A 23,805-nucleotide genomic window follows, 5' to 3' on the forward strand; every position below is an offset into this window, starting at 1 on the left:
ATTATGCTAAAAGTTTATGTAATACAATATTAAAGGGTACATATGCTTTTCCATAAACATACGCATCTCTGGAAAACACACTTGGTTGATATGAGACCAGCATGCAGCAAGGGTGAGCAGTTTATCTCCTGATCTCTGACATCTTCTGATTCTGACACTTCTCTTCTTTCCTATGAAAACTCTGAGCTTTCTGTCTGCAGAGGTCCCTTCTGCAGAGAGAAAGAGATAAGAGATCTGGTGAACTAAATCTACTGAAGTGTCATATACTTACAAGGAATTATTCACTAATGAAAAAGATGCCTCTGGATATTGTGACTTTCAAGGGCTGGGAGTGTCCAAAGGCTTTGGGGGCCTAGGGATAGCACAAAGTTAAACAGTCCTCTAGGAGTTAGAATTTGATGACCTGAAGACGCTGTTAACTTCACTTTCTATGTTCTATTGTCTGTGTTTTTGAACTCCCTCCTCCCCACCTCTGCCCCATTTTCATGGTCAAGTTCAGTCTTTCACCATGTTTTGCCCAGAGAATGACAATGGCCTTTCATTAGGACTACTTGGGTACAGCCTGGTACCCATCAAATCCACTCTTCACATTACTCTTAGATTAATCCATGCTATAGCTTTTCACCTGTTTTTCCATTATCCTCAATACAAAAGGTCAAGTTCTTTACAGTGTTATTGAAGACCCTCCTAATATCCCCCCCAAACCCCTGCTTATTCTTCTGTCTCATCTCCCTCTTTTCTGTTTCAGCAGCTCTCAACTTTTCATGGTCCTTTAACCACATCACAGTCCTTCATCCCTATGACTTTTATATTTTGCTCTTCTGATCTCAAATGTGCTTCTGCTCTAATCCCCTCAATCCACTTTGATTAATTCCTCATCTTCCTTTAAGATTCAGGAGGGGTTACCTCCTTCGGGAATCTATCCATCCACAAGGACTGCCCTCCGAAAGCATGCATATACACCTCCATCTTCTTTCAACGATAAACCTTCTCTCACACACTCCATGTCCACTCAGCCACACACACTCACACATTTGTCCTCTGCTGTCATAGAACCTTCTCCATGCTTATCCTATGTGCATTCAGTGCTGTGTGTTGTAATTACATACGTGTGAACGTGTCTTCCTCAGGCTCTGTCTTCCTTGAAACTCCCAACATATTTTGGGAATGTGCAAATATGATTAGAGTTATATAGTTTAAGATTCTTTAGGGACCTCCCTGGTGACCCAGTGGCTAAGACTCCATGCTCCCAATGCAGGACCCCTGGGTTCGATCCTTGATTGGGGAACTAGTCCCACATGCCACCAAAAAAAAAGATCCTATGTGCTGCAACGAAGACCCAATGCAGACAAATAAATAAATAAATAGCTTTAAAAATATTCTTTGAAGTATGGTCTTTCAAAACAGATGGCCACTAGAAAGCCTTGTAGTCTCACACCTCTGTATTTGTCTGAGGTTATTATTCTGATTTTGTGGTACCACATATATATTTAGATGAAGGATGAACAGAACTGAGATTTGGAGGCATTTGCCTCTGTCTGTCCTTCAATTTTTTTTCAATCCTAGCTTACCTCCTTGAACTTGCGCTTGGAATCCTAATGTCAACTATATAAAGTTATTGTGCCTGTGAATTGTCTCTGTTATTGTTTGCCAAACTCCTGTCACTGCTTTGGAATTAATCACCTCTGGAAAGAATCTGCCTGCAATGCATTCATTCCCTGGGTCAGAAAGATCCCCTGGGGAAGGAAATGGCAACCCACTCCAGTATTCTTGCCTGGAGAACCCCGTGGACAGAGGAGCCTCATGGGCTACAGTCCATGGGGTTGCAAAGAGTTGGACATGACTGACTGACTAAACAAGAGCAGTGATGTTTCCCCAGTGTGTTTCTGCATTGGTTACATGGAACAGATCTGACGTGGACAGAGGAGCCTCATGGGCTACAGTCCATGGGGTTGCAAAGAGTTGGACATGACTGACTGACTAAACAAGAGCAGTGATGTTTCCCCAGTGTGTTTCTGCATTGGTTACATGGAACAGATCTGAGGACAGGCATTTCCCTCAAGTTGGCCTAACTGTGGTATTCCAGGCCTTGGACCACCTGAGCCAATCACATTCCACCTCTGGGACTGAATCTACTGTACAATACGTCCCCCACATGTGAATGCGTTCCATTTTGAGAGTGCATTCGTAAGTTCAGTTTGTAAGTCCAACAAAGTTAGCCTGGGTATCTAATTAACACAACCGGCTATGAAGCACTATACTAAGTTTATAATACTTTTCACACAAATAATATGTAAAAACAAACACACAAAATAAAGAAAACAGTATAATCTTGCACTGCAGTTCCTTGAAAATTACAGTAGAACAGTACAACAGGGCTTCCAATGCGGGAGATGCAGGTTCAATCCCTAGGTCGGGAAGATCCCCTGGAGAAAGTAATGGCAAGCCACTCCAGTATTCTTGCCTGGAAAGTCCCATGGACAGAGGAGCCTGGTGGGCTACAGACCATGGGGTTGCAAAGAGTCAGACACGAGTGAGCAACTAACAAACGATACAACAGCTCGCATACAGGGGCTGGCATTGAATGAACAAGGCAGGAAGAGTTACATGTCTAGGCATCTCATCGCCCATCTGCATCTTTGAAAGTTCACAACTTGAAGGTTCTTATGTAATGGATTTACCATAATGAGACGTGGTTGAAATCAGTTTTCCTCTCATGGCATAAGACTCAAACTGTATGGAGCTACGTAGAGGCAGCCATCTACATTGAGAGAGAATGGCACTGATGCTGTGATGAGGATGTATTGTTTGTGCATGATCTTAAGAATCATTTAAGTGAGTATGAGGCTACATCCTATAAAGACACAAAGTGGGACAGCTCTGGTCTACCACGTTAGGCTGGTGCAGGTGAGATTGAGAACAAGACTTCCAGAGAGGTGAGAGCAGGCAGCCTGTCTTGGGGCCTGGGCAGCCCTGAGCTGCGGGAGCTGTGTGCAGATAATAAATGTCAGAACCGAGCAAATCCCTGGTGAGCCTAGAACGGAGACCACCCCAGCAGATGGTGCTCAGTCACAGGTTTGTCTCAACAGAGGATGGGGACTTACTAGGGTCCGCAAAGAGGACCACAGGTGTTTGGGTGGGCTGGGTGCCTTGTAATGTGTATAGTCTAGCAGTTGACAGAGCCACCTGTGAAAATACTGCATTTGGTGGCACATGGGCTCATGGCCCAGTGGTCCATTACATTATCAAGGTCTGTTAGGTTTAGAAGGCAGAAGGCAAGGAAACCTGTGTGCAGTGGTTGTGTCTGCTTAAATCTGGTTCATGACTGCATGTCTTATATATTCTTCACTTTAACACATCTTTATGAACTGTATATGGTATAGCAAGAGGCAGTCATCCGCATGGGAAGTGCTCCACACTCTTGTCTCTCATGTATCACCCGATTCAATCCATCATCAGGCTTCCCCGGGTGGCTCAGATGGTAAAGAATCTGCCTGCAATGCAGGAGACCCAGGTTCGATCCAGGTTCGATCCAGGAAGATCTCCTGGAAAAGGAAATGGCAACCCACTCCAGTATTCTTGCCTGAGGACAGAGGAGCCTGGCGGGTCACAAAGGGTCGCAAAGAGTCGGACATGACTGAGTGACTAATGCTCAATCAGTCGTCAGGTCTCAGGGCTTCCATTTCCCGGATATTCCAGGAATCTCTTCTCCCCTCTTCTTTGCTTCCTAAGGAGACTTTGTTCCTCTTTATCTGTTCATGCGAGTATCTGGCATAGCAGGAAGACTCCATACACATGTGGGGAGTGGTTGAAAGAATAAGAGCAAGGCAGTCCACTGCCATATAAAGAGCTCTGGGATGAAAATTAGGACTGCTTGGCTTTGTTCCTTATAGCAAAACTAGCTGCTGCTGCTGCTAAGTCACTTCAGTCGTGTCCGACTCTTAGCGACCCCATGGACTGCAGGCCACCAGGCTCCTCTGTCCATGGGATTTTCCAGGCAAAAGTACTGGAGTGGGGTGCCATTGCCTTCTCCAAAACTAGCTAGAAGATAGTTATTTTTGACTCTCAAAGATTTGATTTTTTTCATCTGCAAAAAGCGAGTTGGCTTTTATTTCACAAAAACATCCTCTAGGTCAAAAAACTCTTATATGCATCTAAGAAGTAGTAAAAAATCATTACTATTCTCTTGAATTGATTGTATTCATTAAAAAAAAAAAAGAACGGTTCTTTTTTGCTGAGTACGATCAAATTCTTTGATTATTTTATTGTCTTTAATCTTCTATGCCTGGAGACAGTTGACCTTCAAAATCTCGCTCTTTTTTTAATTAATTTTGATTGGAGTATCATTGATTTACAATGTTGTGTGAGTTTCTGCTATATAGCAAAGTGAATCAGCTATATGTGTACATACATCCCCTCTTTTTTTTATTTCCTTTTCATTTAGATCACCACAGAGCACTGAGTAGAGTTCCCTTAGCCATACAGTAGGTTTTCATCAAAATCTCTTTTTGTTTATTATCCCATACATGCCTCTAAAATCCTTGGAGGCAGATACCACGTATCCCTCAATTTTGCATTCTCACACCCAGAATAGTCCAGCACATGGTGATAACCTATATATATATTTCCTGAATAAAGCAATGACTGTTCATTATGTAGCAATTGCACTTCAAAATTACATAGGGACTTACCTGGTGCCAAAGTGGATAATAATCGCTTGCCAATGCAGGGGACAGGGGCTTGATCCCTGGTCTGGGAAGATTCCACATGCCAGGGGAGCAACTAAGCCCTTGTGCTACAGCTACTGAGCTCTAGAGCCTAAAAGCCACAAGTACTGAAACCTGCACACCTAGAGCCTGTGCTCTGCAGCAGGAGAAGCCACCAAAATGAGAAACCTGTGCCCTGCCACAAGGAGTAGCCCCCATCCACTGCAGCTAGAGAAAGCCCAGGCAAACCAGTTAAGATCCTTGCAGCCACAATACATAAATAAACATTTTAAAGTAATACATCAATTGATTTGAGAGAATAGCATTGGAACATGTATATTACCATATGTGAAACAGATCACTAGTCCAAGTTCGATGCATGAAGCAGGGCACTCAAAGTGGGTGCACTGGGACAGAGGGAGGGGATGCCGAGGGAGATGGGAGGGGGTTCAGGATGGGGACACATGTACACCCATGGCTGATTCATGTCAATGAATGGCAAAAACCACTACAATATGGTAAAGTAATTAGCCTCCAATTAAAATAAATTGATCATTTTTTAAGTAATACATTAAAGAAAACATTTCATGTCTATAAATAAAATTAAATTGTAGGCATAATGACTGAGGAATAAATCAAGCATTTCAAGACCATGACTGGAAATTTCAACCAACTTGAAATTCTATTTTTTTCAATTCTATTTTTCCAAATATTATTGCTAAATAAACAATGAAATGAATGACATTTGTGAATATTGCACAAAAGTGTTCTGGTAACTTCTGTAATTATGAATGACTGTGTTTAAATTTTGACTTACAGTGTGTTATGCTGTGCTGTCTCGGAGCTAGACTGACAATGAGTCAGATCATGGCATTGGGAATGTACACGGTATACAGAATATGTCAAGTAATGTAGTTCTTCACTCAGATTCCTATTTCTCTAAATTAAAGTTAAATATGTTCATGTGTTCACATGCTCAGTCATGGACTCTAGCCCACCAGTCTCCTCTGTCCTTTGGATTCTCCTGGCGAGAATACTGGAGTGGTTTGCCATTTCCTCCTCCAGGAATCTTTCCAACCTAGGGATCGAACCTGAGTCTCCTGCATTGGCAGGCGGATTCTTTACCACTAGCGCCACCTGGGAAGCCCAATACGTTCATATATGATCATATATATGTGGTCAAACAATTAATTGATATTATTAATATTTATTATATGGATTTTGTCTTCACTGAACTCACTTTTTCATACTGTTCATACTGTTCAGATGGCTGGATGGCATCACTGACTCGATGGACGTGAGTCTGAGTGAACTCCAGGAGTTGGTGATGGACAGAGAGGCCTGGCATGCTGCGATTCATGGGGTCGCAAAGAGTCTTACACGACTGAGCGACTGAACTGAACTGAACTGAACTAAACTCACTTATAAATCTAACATAGGAATTGGGCACTTGTTCAGAAAATTTGATAAGTGGAGATAAACGCAAACCAAACAATTCTCAAAGGGTACTTTTTGACTTGAGTTATTCTTGGTTTCCTCATCAATCAAATCAAGATATCATGCAGGTCACCCTACCATTCACAACACATCCAAGACCATTTTTTATTCTCATTTTGTATATATCTTTGACGTGTAGTCAATGAAGGGATTCTTTCAAAGGTCTCGCACTGAATCATAAAAGTTTAATTCTACATAACACAGAAGATGAATAATCTCACTTTAGTAGAAGGGAATGCAGGCTCATGCATTCTTGGTTCTGGTATGGTTTTATGAAACATTTTCCCAGCGGTCTCAGAGTGCCTGTATGCTCCTAGGAACTGCTATTTGCTCATTATGTATTTCTTTTTGTTTACCCAGTTAGCTTATTGTGGCAAAAGAGTAGTATTAGGTAAGATTTGGAGAAGGCAATGGCACCCCACTCCAATACTCTTGCCTGGCAAATCCCATGGACAGAGGAGCCTGGTAGGCTGCAATCCATGGAGTCGCTAAGAGCCGGACACGACTGAGCGACTTCACTTTCACTTTTCACTTTCATGCATTGGAGAAGGAATGGCAACCCACTCCAGTGTTCTTGCCTGGAGAATCCCAGGGACGGGGGAGCCTGGGGGGCTGCCGTCTACGGGGTCGCACAGAGTCAGTCATGACTGAAGTGACTTAGCAGCAGCAGCAGCAGGTAAGATTAGGTCAAATAGTATATTTCTCTCTCACACACACACACTTTAAAATAAGAGATTTTAATAATTTTTTTTTAAATAGTTTGCTTCTGTCTCATGTAAAGGAAATCTAGAGATAGGCAAGTGGGAGTGATATAACATCTTCATGTAGTTACTAGAGATGCCTACTTCATCAAATTCATACCTCCCCCATCTCTAGGTGAACTAGCCTCATGGTCCTACATGGAGACTAGAACTCAGCCGTCACACCCACATTACAGAAAACAAGATGGCGAGTAAGATAAGGAAGAAGGGGCAAAAACCCCAACCTAGCCGTCTTTAAGGATCACTTAAGGAAATCTTATGTGATTTCACAAAACATTTTACTTACAACGCTTTTCCAGAACTTTACCACATAAAAAGAGAACTTTCAAGAGTATCTAGAAAAAAAAGTATTTATTTCAGCATGTACCCAGTTAACTTACATCAAGAGTTCTTTTACCAAGGAAAATGTAGAGAATAGATAATGAGGTAGACAATTGTCTACCACAGGGACTGAGACATAAATGAAGTGAATTTAAACATTTAGGGGAAAAAATTAGTTTCTAATTTTATTATTCTGAGGACAACAGAGAAATTACCTGTAAAATCCCAAGAAAGAGGATAGGTTGAATGATGTTATTAGAGAGAGGGACTAAATGGGAAAAAAAAGGCAACATAAATATCTTTGTCATGTCTGAATTTTACAGGAATTTTTTTTGCAAGTTATATGGACTTATTGGGAAAATCATATGGATTGATGTTTCTGCTCTTCATAAGCATTTTATACGTTGAATTGTAATAATATTTAGCAATAACTTACTGAAATTATAGTCATCTTATTTTACATATTTTGTATATGTAGATAAATAGATACAGATGTAGATATATTTAGTTCTGGAGTCCTATTGTTTTTAATAAAAGGGACAGAACTAAATACTCTCCATATTGAAAACCATACTCAACTGAGCATGGTTTTCAATTCTTACTCTTCTATATTGATTTATCAAAGCAACAAGGAGGAAAATGTACATTTTTAAATTAAGCAAGTTTTGCTGAAGTTATATGCCTTACAAACTGCAGATAGGAGTAAAATAAAATATGAGTTTTGAAGATTTTGAGCATGAAAATGTTGTATTACATATTTTAATGCACTGGCCAAAAGAGTAATTATCGAGCAAATAAATGAGTCAGGAGAAACATTTTACCAAGTTTTATCCTTCTCATGTGTGCTTTTTACTCTCAGCCCAGGAGTTGGAATGATTTTCTTTTTTCATAATTTAATTAATCACTTTGTGCATTAGTTCCCTGGTGGCTCAGTGGTAAAGAATTTGCCTGCCATTGCAGGAGATGCTGGTTTGACCCCTGGGTCAGGAAGATCCCCCCAGAGAAGGGAATGGCAACCTGCTCCAATATTCTTGCCTGGGAAATCCCACGGACAGGGAAGCCTTGTGGGCTATATAGTCCATATGGTTGCAAAGAGTCAAACACAACTTAGTAACTAAAAAAAACAAAAAGCAAATTAATCACTATGGATTATTATAAATAAATAAGATTATTTAATATTTCCTTCAACAGAAAGATAAAATGATTTTGCTGCATTTATGACTTATTTTTCATTATAATAGGAAATTAACTCATCTTAAGTTTATTCTTTTGAAGTTGTAGTTATTCCAGAAAAATCTCTTCTAAAAGTTTTCTCTCTCACTTAACGTACTTCTTAAAATCTCTTATGTTCATCTGAAAAGTTTCTCCTAATAGAAATATTTTAAAATTCTGCCTGCATCTTTTACAGGCATCAAATATCTCTGTGGCTTTTTTTTTTTTTTTTCTATTTAATAGGACATGACACGAGTTAGTTGGTGTCCCTGGTGGCTCAGACAATGAAGAATCTGCCTGCAATGCAGGAAACCCGGATTTGATCCCTAGTTTGGGAAGACCTGTGGAGACGGGAATGGCAACCCACGCCAGTAATCCTTGCCTGGAGAATTCCATGGTCAGAGGAGTCTGGTGGGCTATAGTCAATAGGATCCCAAAGAGTGGACACAGTTGAGAGACTGGTCGCTCAGTCATGTCCTGTAGCCTGCATTGCGTGGAACCCGGGTCTCCAGCTCTGCAAGCAGATTCTTTACCGTCTGAGCCACCAGGGAAGTGAAAGTGAAGGTGAAAGTCGCTCGGTACTGTCCGACTTTTTGTGACCCCATGGACTACAGTCCATGGAATTCTCCAGGCCAGAATACTGGAGTGGGTAGCCTTTCCCTTCTCCAGGGGATCTGCCCAATCCAGGGATGGAACCCAGGTCTCCCTCATTGAAGGTGGATTCTTTACCAGCTGAGCCATCAGGCAAGCCCAAGAATACTAGAATGGGTAGCCTATCGCTTCTCCAGCAGATCTTCCCGACCCAGGAATTGAACCAGGGTCTCTTGCATTGCAGGCCGATTCTTTATCAACTGAGCTATCAGGAAAGCCCCAAGTCACCAGGGAAGCCCCTATTTAATGGGGACTGATGTAATTAAATTATCACGTGGTATATTCATAAGTCTTTTATATTATGCTATTTTATAAAATGAATTTGTATGTCAGAGAAAGAAGAGAAATAACCTAATGGCATTCTTTTCATATTTACTATTTACTGTAAACATTAATTAATAGTAAAACTACATCAAGATATATGTATTTTTAAGTTGGTGTATAGCAGTACTGAGGTTTAAATGTGTTGTAAATATTATTGTAACAATCGCAACATTATCAGTATCCTTTTTACTTATGAAAACTACTTGTGGAATAAAATATATTAACTCTGAGCCTTGTTATAAACCCCCGTCTCCCAGTACATCAGAGCCACTACAAGTACATTTAATATCTTGATTATAAAGTCTCATTTTGGTACACATTTCAATCTATAATTTTCTTCAAAAATTTTCCATTGTCAGCAAAGGATCAAAAATCATCCACGGAGCTAAACAATACACACTGATATTTATATGCATCTGCAAAGATTTTTGGAGAACAGAGAAGAAAGCTTGTGGGATGTGTTTCCTCTTGACACCAACCAATTCTCATATTAACTGGGGAGGTCCTATAATTCTATTTAATTCTGACACACATCACCCAGCAGTCTCATCAGATTGCCCTCCTTGCAGATGTCAATCAAAAGTATTGAGTCCCCAAGTTTACTCACACTTCCACCCAACTTGACTACAAAGTCAGGGATCCCCACAGCCTCCTCCTTCAGGTCTGACTGTTAGAACAACTCATAGGACTTAGGAAAATGCTTTCAGTTCAGTTCAATTCAGTCACTCAGTCATGTCTGACTCTTTGGGACCCCATGAATCGCAGCATACCAGGCCTCCCTGTCCATCACTAACTCCAGGAATTCACTCAAACTCAGGTCCATCGAGTCAGTGATGCCATCCAGCCATCTCATCCTCTGTCGTCCCCTTCTCCTCCTGCCCCCAATCCCTCCCAGCATCAGAGTCTTTTCCAATGAGTCAACTCTTTGCATCAGGTGGCCAAAGTACTGGAGTTTCAGCTTTAGCATCATTCCTTCCAAAGAACACCCAGGACTGATCTCCTTTAGAATGGACTGGTTGGATCTCCTTGCAGTCCAAGGGACTCTCAAGAGTCTTCTCCAACATCACAGTTCAAAAGCATCAATTCTTCGGCGCTCAGCTTTCTTCACAGTCCAACTCTCACATCCATACATGACCACTGGAAAAACTGTAGCCTTGACTAGACAGACCTTTGTTGGCAAAGTAATGTCTCTGCTTTTGAATATGCTATCTAGGTTGGTCATAATTTTCCTTCCAAGGAGTAAGCATCTTTTAATTTCATGGCTGCAATCACCATCTGCAGTGATTTTGGAGCCCCAAGAAAGAAAGTCTGACACTGTTTCCACTGTTTCCCTATCTATTTGCCATGAAGTGATGGAACCAGATGCCATGATCTTAGTTTTCTGAATGTTGAGCTTTAAGCCAACTTTTTCACTCTCCTCTTTCACTTTCATCAAGAGGCTTTTTAGTTCCTCTTCACTTTTGGCCATAAGGGTGGTGTCATCTGCATATCTGAGGTTGTTGATATTTCTCCCAGTAATCTTGATTCCAGCTTGTGCTTCTTCCAGCCCAGCATTTCTCATGATGTACTCTGCATATAAGTTAAATAAGCAGGGTGACAGTATCCAGCCTTGGCGTACTCCTTTTCCTATTTGGAAAATGCTTTACTTGCCATTTATTACCAGTTGATTATAAAGGATACAACTCATGAACAGTCAGAGGGGAGGAATGTGATGCATAGAGCAAAGCATTGGGTGAGGGGAAGTGGAGTTGCAGAGCTGCTGTGCCCTCTTCAGGCCCACCACCATCCCAGCACCATGATGTGTTCACCAACATGGAAGCTCTCTGAACCCCCATAAAAAAGGGGATTTTAATGGAGGTTTCCTTTGTGGGCACGATTGATGACGTTGTTGTTGTTCAGTCACTCAGTCATGTCGGACTCTGCAATCCCATGGACTGCATGCAGCACGCCAGGCTTCCCTGTCCTTCACTATCTCCTGGAGTTTGCTCAAACTCATTTCCATTGAGTGGATGATGCCACCAACTGTCTCATCCTCTGTCCCCTTCTCCTCTGGCCCTCAGTCTTTCACAGCATCAGGGTCTTTTCAATGTGTCGGCTCTTCGAATCAGGTGGCCAAAGTATTAGAGCTTCAGCTTCAGCATCAGTCCGTCCAATGAATATTGAGGGCTGCTTTCCTTTAGGATGGACTGAAGTTTGATCTCCTTGAAGTTCAAGGACCCTCAAAGGTCTTCTCCAGTCATTCGTAGAGATGTGGATGGACCTAGAGAATGTCATACAGAGTGAAGTAAGTCAGAAAAACAAACGTTGGGTACTAATGCATATGTGTGGAATCTACGAAATGGTATAGATGATCCTATTTGCAAAGGAGAAATTAAAGACACAGACCTGGAGAACAAGCATATAGGTACCAAGAGGGAAAGGGAGGGTGGGAGGAATTGAGAGACTGGGATCAACACATACACACTATTGATACTATATTAAAAATAGACCACTGATGAGAACATACTGTGTAGCACAGGGAACTCGACTTAGTTCACTGTGGTGACCTGGGCTGTAAGTCCAAAAGGCAAGGGATATATGTATATGTATAACTGACCAATTTTGCTTTACAGAAGAAATTAACACAACATTGTAAAGAAGCTATGCTCCAATAAAAATTAATTCAAAAAGAAAAAAAACAGTATTTACCACTGATGGTTAACTCAGTCTCTAGCCTCTCATCCCTTCTCTGGAGGTCAGAATTGGGACTGAACGTTCCAACCCTCTAATTATGCTTTGGTCTTTCTGGACACCAGACCCCCTGTTTAAGGTTTCTAGGGGCCACCAGGGATCTCTTTAGCATACAAAAGACACTTCAGTCACTTCGGAGATTCTGAAGGTTTTAAAAACTGTGTGTCAAGAGCCTGGGACAAAGCCCAAATGTTTACTTTTTATTTATTACACCACAGTGTTAGCCGTCACCACTCATGCTCTGTGGTGAAATGAGGCTTCCCTGGTGGCTCAGACAGTAAAGAATCCGCCTGTAGCGGGAAAGACTTGGGTTCAGTCCCTGGGTTGGGAAGATCCCCTGGAGAAGGGAATGGCAACCCACTCCAATATTCTTGCCTGGAGAATTCCATGGACAGACGAGCCTGGAGGGCTACAGTACTTGGGGTTGCACAGAGTCTAACACTTTCACTTTTCAGTACAAATTGTCTTGCCTATGCTGCTGCTGCTGCTGCTAAGTCACTTCAGTCGTGTCCGAGTCTGTGCGACCCCATAGACAGCAGACCACCAGGCTCCGCCGTCCCTGGGATATGCTAGTGCTTGCTTTGCTACCATTCTGTTACTGCCATGTTTCACAAAACATCATCTACGGAAAGGCAGCATTAATTTATTCACAAGTGAATTAAATCAGAACTCAGTACACTTATTCTATAAAGCACAGGATGGTAAATATTTTAGGGTTTATGCCCACGTGGTCTCTGTCACAACTGCTCTGCTTTGCCATTCTAGCATCAAAACAGTCAAACAACCGGTAAACAAATGATTTGGCTTTGTTCCAATCAAACTTTATTTTCTGAAACAACCAGTGGGCCCCATTTGGTTCATGGCCATAGTTCACCTTCCCTTAGACTAAATTGAGTAAAAAAGTCATTCGCTATAATAAATAACTATAATGGATGTTTAAAAGAAGAATTTGTTCACAAACCTTTGATATTTTGCCTGGTGAACTAAATGCTTTTGTTTAGTACCGAGCTCGTGTGAAATTATGAAAAGCACGAAAGCATAATTACTTGTGAAACTGTAGAATTCATAAAAGGTGTTGCAGTAGTCCCCTGAAAATAGAAATTTCTCTTTGCATATATAAATATTTACATGAATTATGCTTTATAATCCAAAAAGTCATCAATTAAAAAGAACAACACCAAAAAGAAGTTATATTTCTTTCTTTTCTCAAGAAAAATGCCCTTTCAGGTTTGATCTGAATAAGGGATTAACAGGTGCCTTTAGGAAATACTTTCATTACAGAGAAAGAATTTTGTGGATTAGTCCCTAATAGTTTAATAACTGTGGGTAAGGTTAGGGGCTTCCCTTATGGCTTAGCAGGTAAAGAATCTGCCTGCAATGCAAGAGACACAGGAGACAAGGGTTTGATCCCTGGGTCAGGAAGATCCCCTGGAGGAGGAAATGGCTACCCATTCCAGTATTCTTGCGTGGAGAATCCCATGGACAGAGGAGACTTGGAATGCTTCAATCAAAGGGTCGAAAAGAGTCAAACATGACTGAGTGACCAAGTGCAAAAGTTTAGCTTAATATGTGTATTAAAAATTTTGGACCAGTTTTAATATGTATATCTTCCCTGGTGGCTCAGACGGTAAAGCGTCTGCCTACAGTGCGGGACACCTGGGTTTGATCCCTGGGTCAGGAAGATCCTCTGAAGAAGGAAATGGCAACCCACTCCAGTACTCTTGCCTGGAAAATCCCATGGACGGAGGAGCGTAGTAGGCTACAGTCCATGGGGTCACAAAGAGTCGGACACGACTGAGCGACTTCATTTCACTTCACTTTAATATGTATAAGAAAAGCTCAAAATCACAGGAGATATATATATATATATATATATATATAGTATATAAATGACACAGTTTTTCCCTAAAAACACAAGTAATATTGAAAACTATGTTTTTAAGGTTATTCATCCATTTTTAATCTCTTCCATAAGGATGTTTTTATATTGTACTTTAAAAAATCACTTTACAGTTTAAACAATACCATATATTGCAATATTTTGGGTTTTTTAGAGTAGATGCACATTTCCTTATTCCTCCCTCTGAGTACTTTAAAACTCTTGATATTACATATAAAACAAACAAGAAAATTCTGAAAGGTGAAGAAAAGAAGGCAGAGCAGCCAGGAACCCAATGGGCTGAAGACCAACACAATAGTGAGCTCCCTGGGTTTTCTTTTCGCCTCATTTCTCCCAGGTTTATAGGTAAAGAAACTGACAACCCATAGATACCAATGGAAGCAGATAATAAAAACCCCAACAAAAACCTGATCTCTTCAGTCAAAGGACCCAGAAAGAAACAGTCTAGCAAAACAGAAAATTCTTAGACAGTAACAACTCAGCTAATTTAACTATAGCCAAACACCATAAGGGAAAAAAAAACAAACCACTCCACCCAAGTGCCTGTCAAGAAAGGTCAAGTGTGAAGTCTAGACAGAACAGAAAAGCTGCAAAATGTATGGAGCAAAACACATAAAAGAGAAACACAGAAACCCAAAATTATAGTTGGAAACTTCAACATCCTTCACCAACAATTAGTAGAACCAGACAGAAACAAGGATATAGAATTGATTAACAAGGATATAGAAGAACTGAACAATATCATCAACCAACAAAAGCTAATCAACATTTATAAAACACCCTATCCAGCAACAAGAAAATATACAGAGCCCAAAAACACACCCACAGAGCAAGCCAACTGATTTTTGACAAAGGTGCAAAAGCAGGGCAATGGAAGAAGGATAGTGTCTTCAATAAATGGTGCCAGAGTAGTTGGATATCAATGGGCAAAATAAATGAAGCTCAATCTAAATCTGACACCATGTACAAAATTAAGTCAAAATGGATCATAGATTTAAACATCAAACATAAAACTATAATGAAACGTAAGAGAATCTTCAGAAACTAGGGCTTGGAGAAGAGTTCTTAGACATGACAATAAAAGCACAGTTCATAAAAGAAAAAAATTGATAAATTGGACTTCATTAAAATGAAAAACTTTCACTTTTGCCAAAGACTCTATAAAGAGGATGAAAAGGCAAGCTGCAAGCTGGGAGAAAATACTTACAATTTACTTATCTGAGAAGGGACTCATATCCAGGATATCCAAAGAACTCTCAAAAATTCAACAGAAAAAACACAAACAATCCAATAAGAACGTGAGCAAAAGATAGGAAACATTTCACTGAAGAAGATATAGAAATGGCAAATCTGTTCATTAAAAAATGTTCAGCTTCTCTAACTAAAGGGAAATGTAAATTAAGGTCACAATGAGATATCACTGCACACCTACTAAAATAGCTAAAATAAAAAATAATGGCAATGTCAAATGTTGGCAAGGATGTATAGAAACTGGATCTCCCCTACACTGCTAGTGGGAATGTAAAATAGTACTGTCAGTCTGGAAAATAGTTGGCAGTTTCTTTTAAAATAGAATATATGCTTGTATATCCTAGCAGTCCTACTTGTGAGCATTTATTCTGGAGAACTGAATACTTATGTCCACATAAAAAACCAGTATGTAATTGTTCATAGCAGTTTTACAAATGGAAAAGGCAAAACTAGAAATAACCAAAATGTCCTATAATAAGTAACGGCTTAATAAACTAGGTTATAGCCATACTATTCTCAGTGAACTCCAGGAGTTGGTGCTGGACAGGGAGGCCTGGCGTGCTGCGATTCATGGGGTCACAAGGAGTCGGACACGACTGGGCAACTGATCTGATCTGATCTAATGGAATATTACACAGTAATAAAAAGGAATATATTGCTATACATGAAAGTCAAGATGGCTTCTAAGGACATCATGCTGAGTGAAGAAAAGACTGTTTTAGAAAGTCACATGCTATGTGATTCCATTTGTATAACACTCTTGAAATGGCAAAATTATAGAAATAGAGGACAGATTAGTGGTAGGGTTTATTGATAGTGGTAGGTGTGTGTATGACTATAAAGAAGGGGCACAAGGAAATATTTTGTGGTAATTGAAGAGTACCTTGCTTACTGAAATGGTTGCATAAATCTATGCATGTGTTAAAATGACATAGAACCAATCATGAAAGTGAAAGTCACTCAGTTGTGTTCAACTCTTTGTGACCCCATGGATTACACAGTCCATGGAATTCTCCAGGCCAGAATACTGGAGTGGATAGCTGTTCCCTTCTCCAGGGGATCTTTCCAACCCAGGGATCTAATCCAGGTCTCCTGCATTGCAGGCAGATTCTTTACCAGCTGAGCTACTGGGGAAGCCCAAGAGTACTGGAGTGGGTAGCCTATCCCTTCTCTAGGGGATCTTCCCAAGCCAGGAATTGAACCGGGATCTCCTGTATTGCAGGCAGATTCTTTACCAGCTGAGCTACCAAGGAAGCCCTACACACACTTTATACCAATTGCAAGTTTCTAGTTTTAATGTTGTACTTGGCTATCTAGGGCTTCCCTGGTGGCTCAGAGGGTAAAGAATCCACCTCCAATGCCAGAGACTTGGGTTCGATCCCTGGGTTGGGAAGATCCCCTGGAGAAAGGAATGGTGACCCACTCCAGTATTCTGTCCTGGTGAATTCCATGGATAGAAAAGCCTGGCAGGCTACATGATTAAGCGACTTGCACTTTTCACTTTGACTACCTAAGATGTAACCTTTGGGGAAAACTTGGTGAAGGATACACATGACCTCTCTGCACGACTTTTGCAACTTCCTGGGAATCTAAAATTATTTCAAATTAGAAGTTTAGAAAAGAAAAAATATGCAAACCTTGTAATGCTTTCTTTCAAAAAAAATACATTCCCTAAATTTTTTCAAGGATTTTATGATGTCAAATTTCTCAACTTAATAGACTGTCTTTCCAACAGATGACTAAACCAAATACTTTATATACTGGAAGGTTACTGTTTATTTTTTAATTTAATAACTGAGTAAATAATGCTATAAATTTTATACTTGCCATGTTTTAAATAACTAACTTATAATTGCTAAGGGGTATCAAAGTATCAAGGACATGAAAATCATGATTTAATCAAAAAACCTCTTAACACATTAATTGCAACCTCATTATTGACCTCAAGAGCAGACACTTTTGCTAGAGCTGATGACAAGAAAATAAAATGTGACTGATTTTCTACTTTTTTATATTTAAAGAGGAATTAATGAATATAAATATGCCTCAATTTGATGTCTTAGCTTCCGTAGCACACACTTTGGAAACTCTACGCCTAAATAATTGGGCCATTGATTATTTCTGGGACATGAATTAAGCCCTCCAATTTAATCTTATTTAGACCTAAAAATTACAATGAAAAAGAGGTTTCCAGATCACTTTTTTTTTAATTTCACATTATCTCCTTTGATAAATCTTTTTCCTTGAAAGGATTTATTTACTGAACTGCTAGACTCTGTCATTCTTTAATTGCTAATAGCCCATCCAAATATCTCATGTTCTACTTTCATAATTTACTAACAAAGTTAAAATTGTGTAGGAATACTTTAAAGGAGTCTATTGGAATGCATAATGGAGTATTCTGTTTGTTTTTTTTTAAGTGAGTGGGTGAAAGTCATAAAGAGAAGATTTCTACTGCAAAGCGTATATACAGATAGGTCCACAGTTCCTTATCTGCAATTCTGAAATCCTTAAGGAAAAAAAAAAAAAAAGAACCTGAAAAGTAAAGGTTTTATACAGTACAATTGGTGGCAAGCCTGGACCTGAATGAACCTGGGATTTTTTATAGCTTCCATGTAATCCAAGTGTTAATATTCAGAAATGTTCATGTGTTATGCCCCAGATGCTGGCTGTGGGAATATCATACAATATACAGTATATGTATATTCCCTTTCCAAAATCTGAACACTCCTGGCTTATGAACACACTTAGACCCAAGGACTTGGGATGGGAGATCATGGACCTGTCTTATAAAAGTACAGGATAGCTGTTTATATAACACTTGAGAATAGGACCTTATTGACATGACCAATGAATCCAGGAACACAGTTATTTCATGACATTGAATTCGAGAGGAGAGTCAGAAAAGCACCAAGCTGACCTTTATTTCATTAATAACCAAACTGGGGCATTGAGCAGCTTGCCCAAGGTTACCCAAGGCTACAGTTGGAATCATGGCAGTCTGGCTTTAGAAGTCATGCTTTTAAAGCACAGATTTTGTTACTAAAGACTTATCCTGAAAGCCTCCCCCATCACAGCAGAATGAGACTGAATCTCTGAGATGAAAGCCCAAGGATTTTTTTAAAGTTCATACTCTTATGGATAAAACTCTAGGCTCCAGAAAACTGGCAGCCAGCCCAGCTCATGTTCCCCAAGTATGAAACTGGAGGATCCTTTTAAAGAGTAAAATCTACAATCCAAAAGAAAAACAAAACATGAGAACTAACCTCAGTTGATCCCCTACTGTGGGGTTCATCTGTCCAGTACTGACTTTGCACGCTGAAATACCAACCCACAAATTTTAACATAGGATTAGATTCAGGAATCATTGAGCAAGCTCTGGCAGATATTGGAGGACAGAAGAGCCTGGAGCGCTGCAGTCCATGGGGTTCCAAAAAGTCAGACACAACTTAGTGACTGAACAACAACCACAGTAGACATTTAAGGAAAATGTCAAACAGATCAAAGTAAACAATCAACAAAAAGGAGCCTAGGCAGGACAGAGGAAATAGGAAAAAATAGTCTCAAAAAATATATTATCATGAGTACGTTAGAGATTAAATAGAAGAAATTGCATCCATAAAAGCAAAAAAGGACACTATGAAAAAAAGGAAGTGACATAAAGGATAAGATAGAGCACCTGGAAGCAAAAAATATGATTGCTGAAATTCTAGAATTCAGTAAAATTTTAGAAGATAAAGTCAATGAAATTCCCCACAAAGTAATTCAAGAAAATAGGGATAAGAAAAATCAGAGAAGTTATCCAGGAGAATAAGAGGCTTATTTCAGAATAGGTTTCCAGAAAGAGAAGCAGAGAAAATGCTAGAAAGGAAATTATTAACTGAAAAACTTGAGTTTTGGGTTTTTTTTTAACATTATTCTTAAGAACTTTCCTAAAAGGGCACTTTTCATATATTCATGGAACTGTATTTGAAAGGCTGAGGAATCCCTATGAGTCTTTTAAATAAATGTAATTTTGCTTTTCTCTTTTAGGGGCACAGCAATTGCTGGCATAGTATTTGGAATCGTGTTCATCATGGGGGTCATTGCTGGAATTGCCATATGTATCTGCATGTGCATGAAAAACAACCGTGGGACCCGGGTGGGTGTCATCAGGACCACCCACATCAATGCCATCTCCTCTTACCCTGGTACGCAATACTGCTTACTAATTCTGAAGGAGGAGTCAGATGTGTTAGTTGTGCTCTGGTTCTGGGAGAGAAGAATCATTAAAGATTCTCACTGGAATAATCCCCAAGTATGTAGGATGCTTCTTAGTTAATGTAGATTGAAGCTCTAACTTTCAGTGGAGGTTACTTAGATCTGCATTATAATATCTACCTCCTATTTGAGGATATTCATATGTTCAATGGTTGTATTATTGACTACAATTGCCAACCTGCCGTAGTTAAGAGAAATAGACAATTCACACCTACTGTGTCTATCTGCCAGTGAGTTTTGACAAATAATTATCCAGAAAGAACAAGTTACATGTCTGACTAAACTGGCATCTGATTCAACAGGTATGTGTGTCTAGAAAAAAAGTATTGAAGAGAGTTTTTATGTGTCCTCTTTATGCAAGAAAATGGTTTTAACATAACACTAAAATTATCAGCAAAGAGAAACCATAATTTTTAGTAATTTGACAAGTATTTGTTGAGAATCTTCCAGAAATTCCACATATAAATATATTGTACACATATGAATTCACAAACAAAGTGCTGTTTCGCTTTCAATATAGTATTTTTAAGTCTATATGTAGATAGCTCAGCTGGTAAAGAATCTGCCTGCAATGTAGGAGACCCCAGTTCGATCCCTGAGTCGGGAAGATCCCCTGGAGAAGGGATAGGCTACCCACTCCAGTATTCTTGCCTGGAGAATTCCATTGACAGAGGAGACTGACGGGCCCCAATCCATGGGGCCGCAAAGAGTAGAACATAACTGAGTGACTTTCACTTATATATACATATATATGTTTAGACATATATATATATTTAGACATATATATATATACACACATATATATGTATACACACACACACAAACACACACACATACATATAGGGATTCCCTGGTGGCTTAGACGGTAAAGAGTCTGCCCTCAATGTGGGAGACCTGGATTCAATCCCTGGGTCAGGAAGATTCCCTGGAGAAGGAAATGGCAACCCACTCCAGTATTCTTGCCTGGAAAATCCCATGGATGGAGGCGCCAGGTGGGCTACAGTCCATGAGGTCCGAAAGAGTCTGACATGACTGAGTGACTTCACTTTCACTTTTCATACACTCATGTCCTCTCTCTCACCCCTTACAGCAAAGGAAGAAGGTAGTTTCTACATCTGGTCTGCCCTGTGTATCAATTCCCTAACAACGTCTCTCCTTTCTTAATCTTTTACCTATCACAGTCGCCTTGAGGGAGCAAATTTCAGATGAACATCAGCATGATCGTTTCCTCTGAAATCTTTTGTTAGTTCTCCCCCTTCTCCAGTATCTCCGTGTTAGAGTGCCTCAAGTCTCACTCTTGTGTCTTCTATCCTGTATCCAGACTTACTTCTTTAGGTGTATCAATTGGCCTCATGATATTAAGGACCATGTATATGATAAATACCTCCCAGAGTTATGTATCTCCAGTCTAAACCTCCTTCCTGAATTTCACACTCATTTGACCCCACTGCCTGTTGAACTATCCACTTGGATGTCTAACAGATAGATCTCAAACGTAACATGTCTGAATCTGTATTTCTGATCATCCGGCTAGACACTCCTCCACTCATCCTTTACCATCTTAACTGATGGCATTGCCAGCTGTCCAGCAGCTCAGGCCAAAAACCTTGGCGTCATCCTGGACTCCTCTCTTTCCCTGACATCTGCATGCAGTCTACCAGGAAAACTTCTCAGCTCCACCTTCAGAATGTAAACAGTATTTATGACTACTTCTCACCATTCCTTCTCTGGTGGGAGCCACCATCAACTCTCATTTCCATGACTGTGATATCCTAGCTGCTCCGCCAGCATCCACTTGTGCCCCCTAGGGGTCTATTCTAAACACAGTAGCAGACTGAACCCATTTAAGATGATTAAATGTCAGATCATATCACTTCTCTGCTCAGAATCTTTCAGTGGCTCCCCATGTCCCCAGAGGAAGAGTCAAAGCCAGTGGTTTCTCATTTTATCCAAAAAGTTGATTCTTTACCAGGGCCCTCAAGCCAGTGCTTGAATTGGCTCCTGTTTTTTACTTCTCTGACTTCACTTCTTTCTCCCTCTCACCACCTGGCTCCACTCACACTTTTTCTTGCTGTTCTATGAACACACGGGGCACGCTCTTATCTTAGGGTTTGCCTAGAACACTGAATCTCTTACTTAGTTCAGTTCAGTTCCTCAGTCATGTCCGATCTGCGATCCCATGGACCACAGCACGCCAGGCCTCCCTGTCCGTCACCAACTCCCAGAGTTTACTCAAGCTCATGTCTGTTGAGTCGGTGATGCCATCTAACTATCTCATCCTCTGTCGTCCCCTTCTCCTCCCGCCTTCAATCTTTCCCAGCATCAGGTCGTTTCAAATGAGTCAGTTCTTCGCATCAGGTGGCCAAAATATTGGACCTTCAGCATCAGTCCTTCCAATGAATATTCAGGACTGATTTCCTTTAGGATGGACTGGTTGGATCTCCTTACTGTCCCAGGGACTCTTAAGAGTCTTCTCCAACACCACAGTTCAAAAGCATCAATGCTTTACTTAATTCAAGTCTTTGTTAAAGGTCATTTTATGAATGAGGCCTTCCTCAGTCACCCTCAAGATTGTAAGGCGTCTCACCTCCCACATGAACCCATCCTTTTGCTCTACTCCTTGTCCAGCATGCTTCATTTAACCTTCTAAGATATCATATAGTTCACCTAATGGTTATGTTTATTATTTATTGTTCTTCCCCTCTTTCTAGAACATTAGCTCCATGAGGCAGGCATTGTCAATTTTATTTACGTCTCAATCCCAAGCGTACAAGACCAGAACTGGCATGTAACAGGCACTCAGTAGATATGGCTGAATGAATGAATGTCATGACAAAATCTGATTTAATTGTATTAATACCTAGACAATTAACCTTAAATTCCACCCTGGAATATACTATACTTTTTACTCACTACAAACTGCTACTGCTAAGTCACTTCAGTCGTGTCCAACTCTGTGTGACCCCATAGACAGCAACCCACCAGGCTCCCCGTCCCTGGGATTCTCCAGGCAAGAACACGAGTGGGTTACCATTTCCTTCTCCAATGCATGAAAGTGAAAAGTGAAAGTGAAGTCTCCCAGTTGTGTCCGACTCTTAGCGACCCCATGGACTGCAGCCTACCAGGCTCCTCCACCCATGGGATTTTCCAGGCAAGAGTACTGGAGTGGGGTGCCATTGCCTTCTCCAACTCACTACAAAAGCAATTCGTAATTCTGAAACTTCCCATTTACTAAGATTATGGTTAGGGTTAATATGACCATGTTAAAACTACAGTATAAGAAAAAAATAGGGGGGATTTTCTTTTTAATTTTTCAAATCTCCCCATTTTTACTGATCAACCCATAACCCAAGAGAAGAGGAGAGTCTGACAGAGACATTAAACCAAAGAAGATGAGGAGAAACACCTTGTAGATAATATTCCAGATTCACTTTCCTTGATAAAAAAAAAAAGGATCATTAAAATTAATTTTTAAAACATTTAAAAATATTCTTTATAAAATTAAACTAGAAAAAGTAAAATGTTTTAATGTGATGTTTTGCCTTCTTGGGTCTGAGATTTCTCTTCCACCCATGGAAATGTGTTTTAAACACTTTATTCTACCGGCATTATTTATACTGGCAGATCACAGCGCCATGTTGCCTTTTCAGTAAATGCGTTGTTCTGGGAACTGAATAATGCAGAAAACATAATAAGCCTTATGGTGGACGCATTTTCACTGTAAAAAGACTAGGCCCTCAAAAACATAATTTGCTTGATTACTTCTCATTTCCTTCATAAAGTCACTAATTAAGCTTTCACTTAAAGGATCAGGAAACAACACAGAGTAATATTGAATGCTTTTCAAAAATCTCTCATTCAGTGGATGTATACAATGATTTCACCCACAGTAATTAACTAACCCTGTGATAATTGAATAACCCCTCAAGTTATGACATAGTCCTACAGCTGGGAGGCCCCATAAATGAGTAGAAAATAGTTTAGTCAAGGTTAGTGTATCTCTTGTTGAAAGTACTTAGTGGGGAACCCTGCAGTGAACATTATTATTCTGCACTGGGAGGAGATTACCAAGGAAAAGTGATCTGCCACATCCAACCCTTTGTTGCACAGTGACCTTTTGAAATAGTTTTGTATTCCTGCCACCTTGCATGTCCTGAGCCTTGTTTAATTACAACTATTTTAAAAACCATCA

General features: G+C 40.1%; 1 protein-coding gene across 2 annotated transcripts in view; it reads left to right on the forward strand.

Annotated features, from left to right (window-relative positions):
• CYYR1 (cysteine and tyrosine rich 1) overlaps positions 1–23,805 on the forward strand; it is a 141,730-nt gene that overhangs the window by 84,358 nt on the left and 33,567 nt on the right. For both annotated transcript variants that reach the window (XM_061423853.1, XM_061423768.1), the window contains exon 3: positions 19,386–19,543. In XM_061423853.1, coding sequence (XP_061279837.1) covers positions 19,386–19,543 — 158 coding nt within the window. The remainder of the gene's footprint in view (positions 1–19,385; positions 19,544–23,805) is intronic.

Source organism: Bos javanicus, chromosome 1 (assembly GCF_032452875.1).
Source record: "Bos javanicus breed banteng chromosome 1, ARS-OSU_banteng_1.0, whole genome shotgun sequence".
Classification (NCBI taxonomy): domain Eukaryota; kingdom Metazoa; phylum Chordata; class Mammalia; order Artiodactyla; family Bovidae; genus Bos; species Bos javanicus.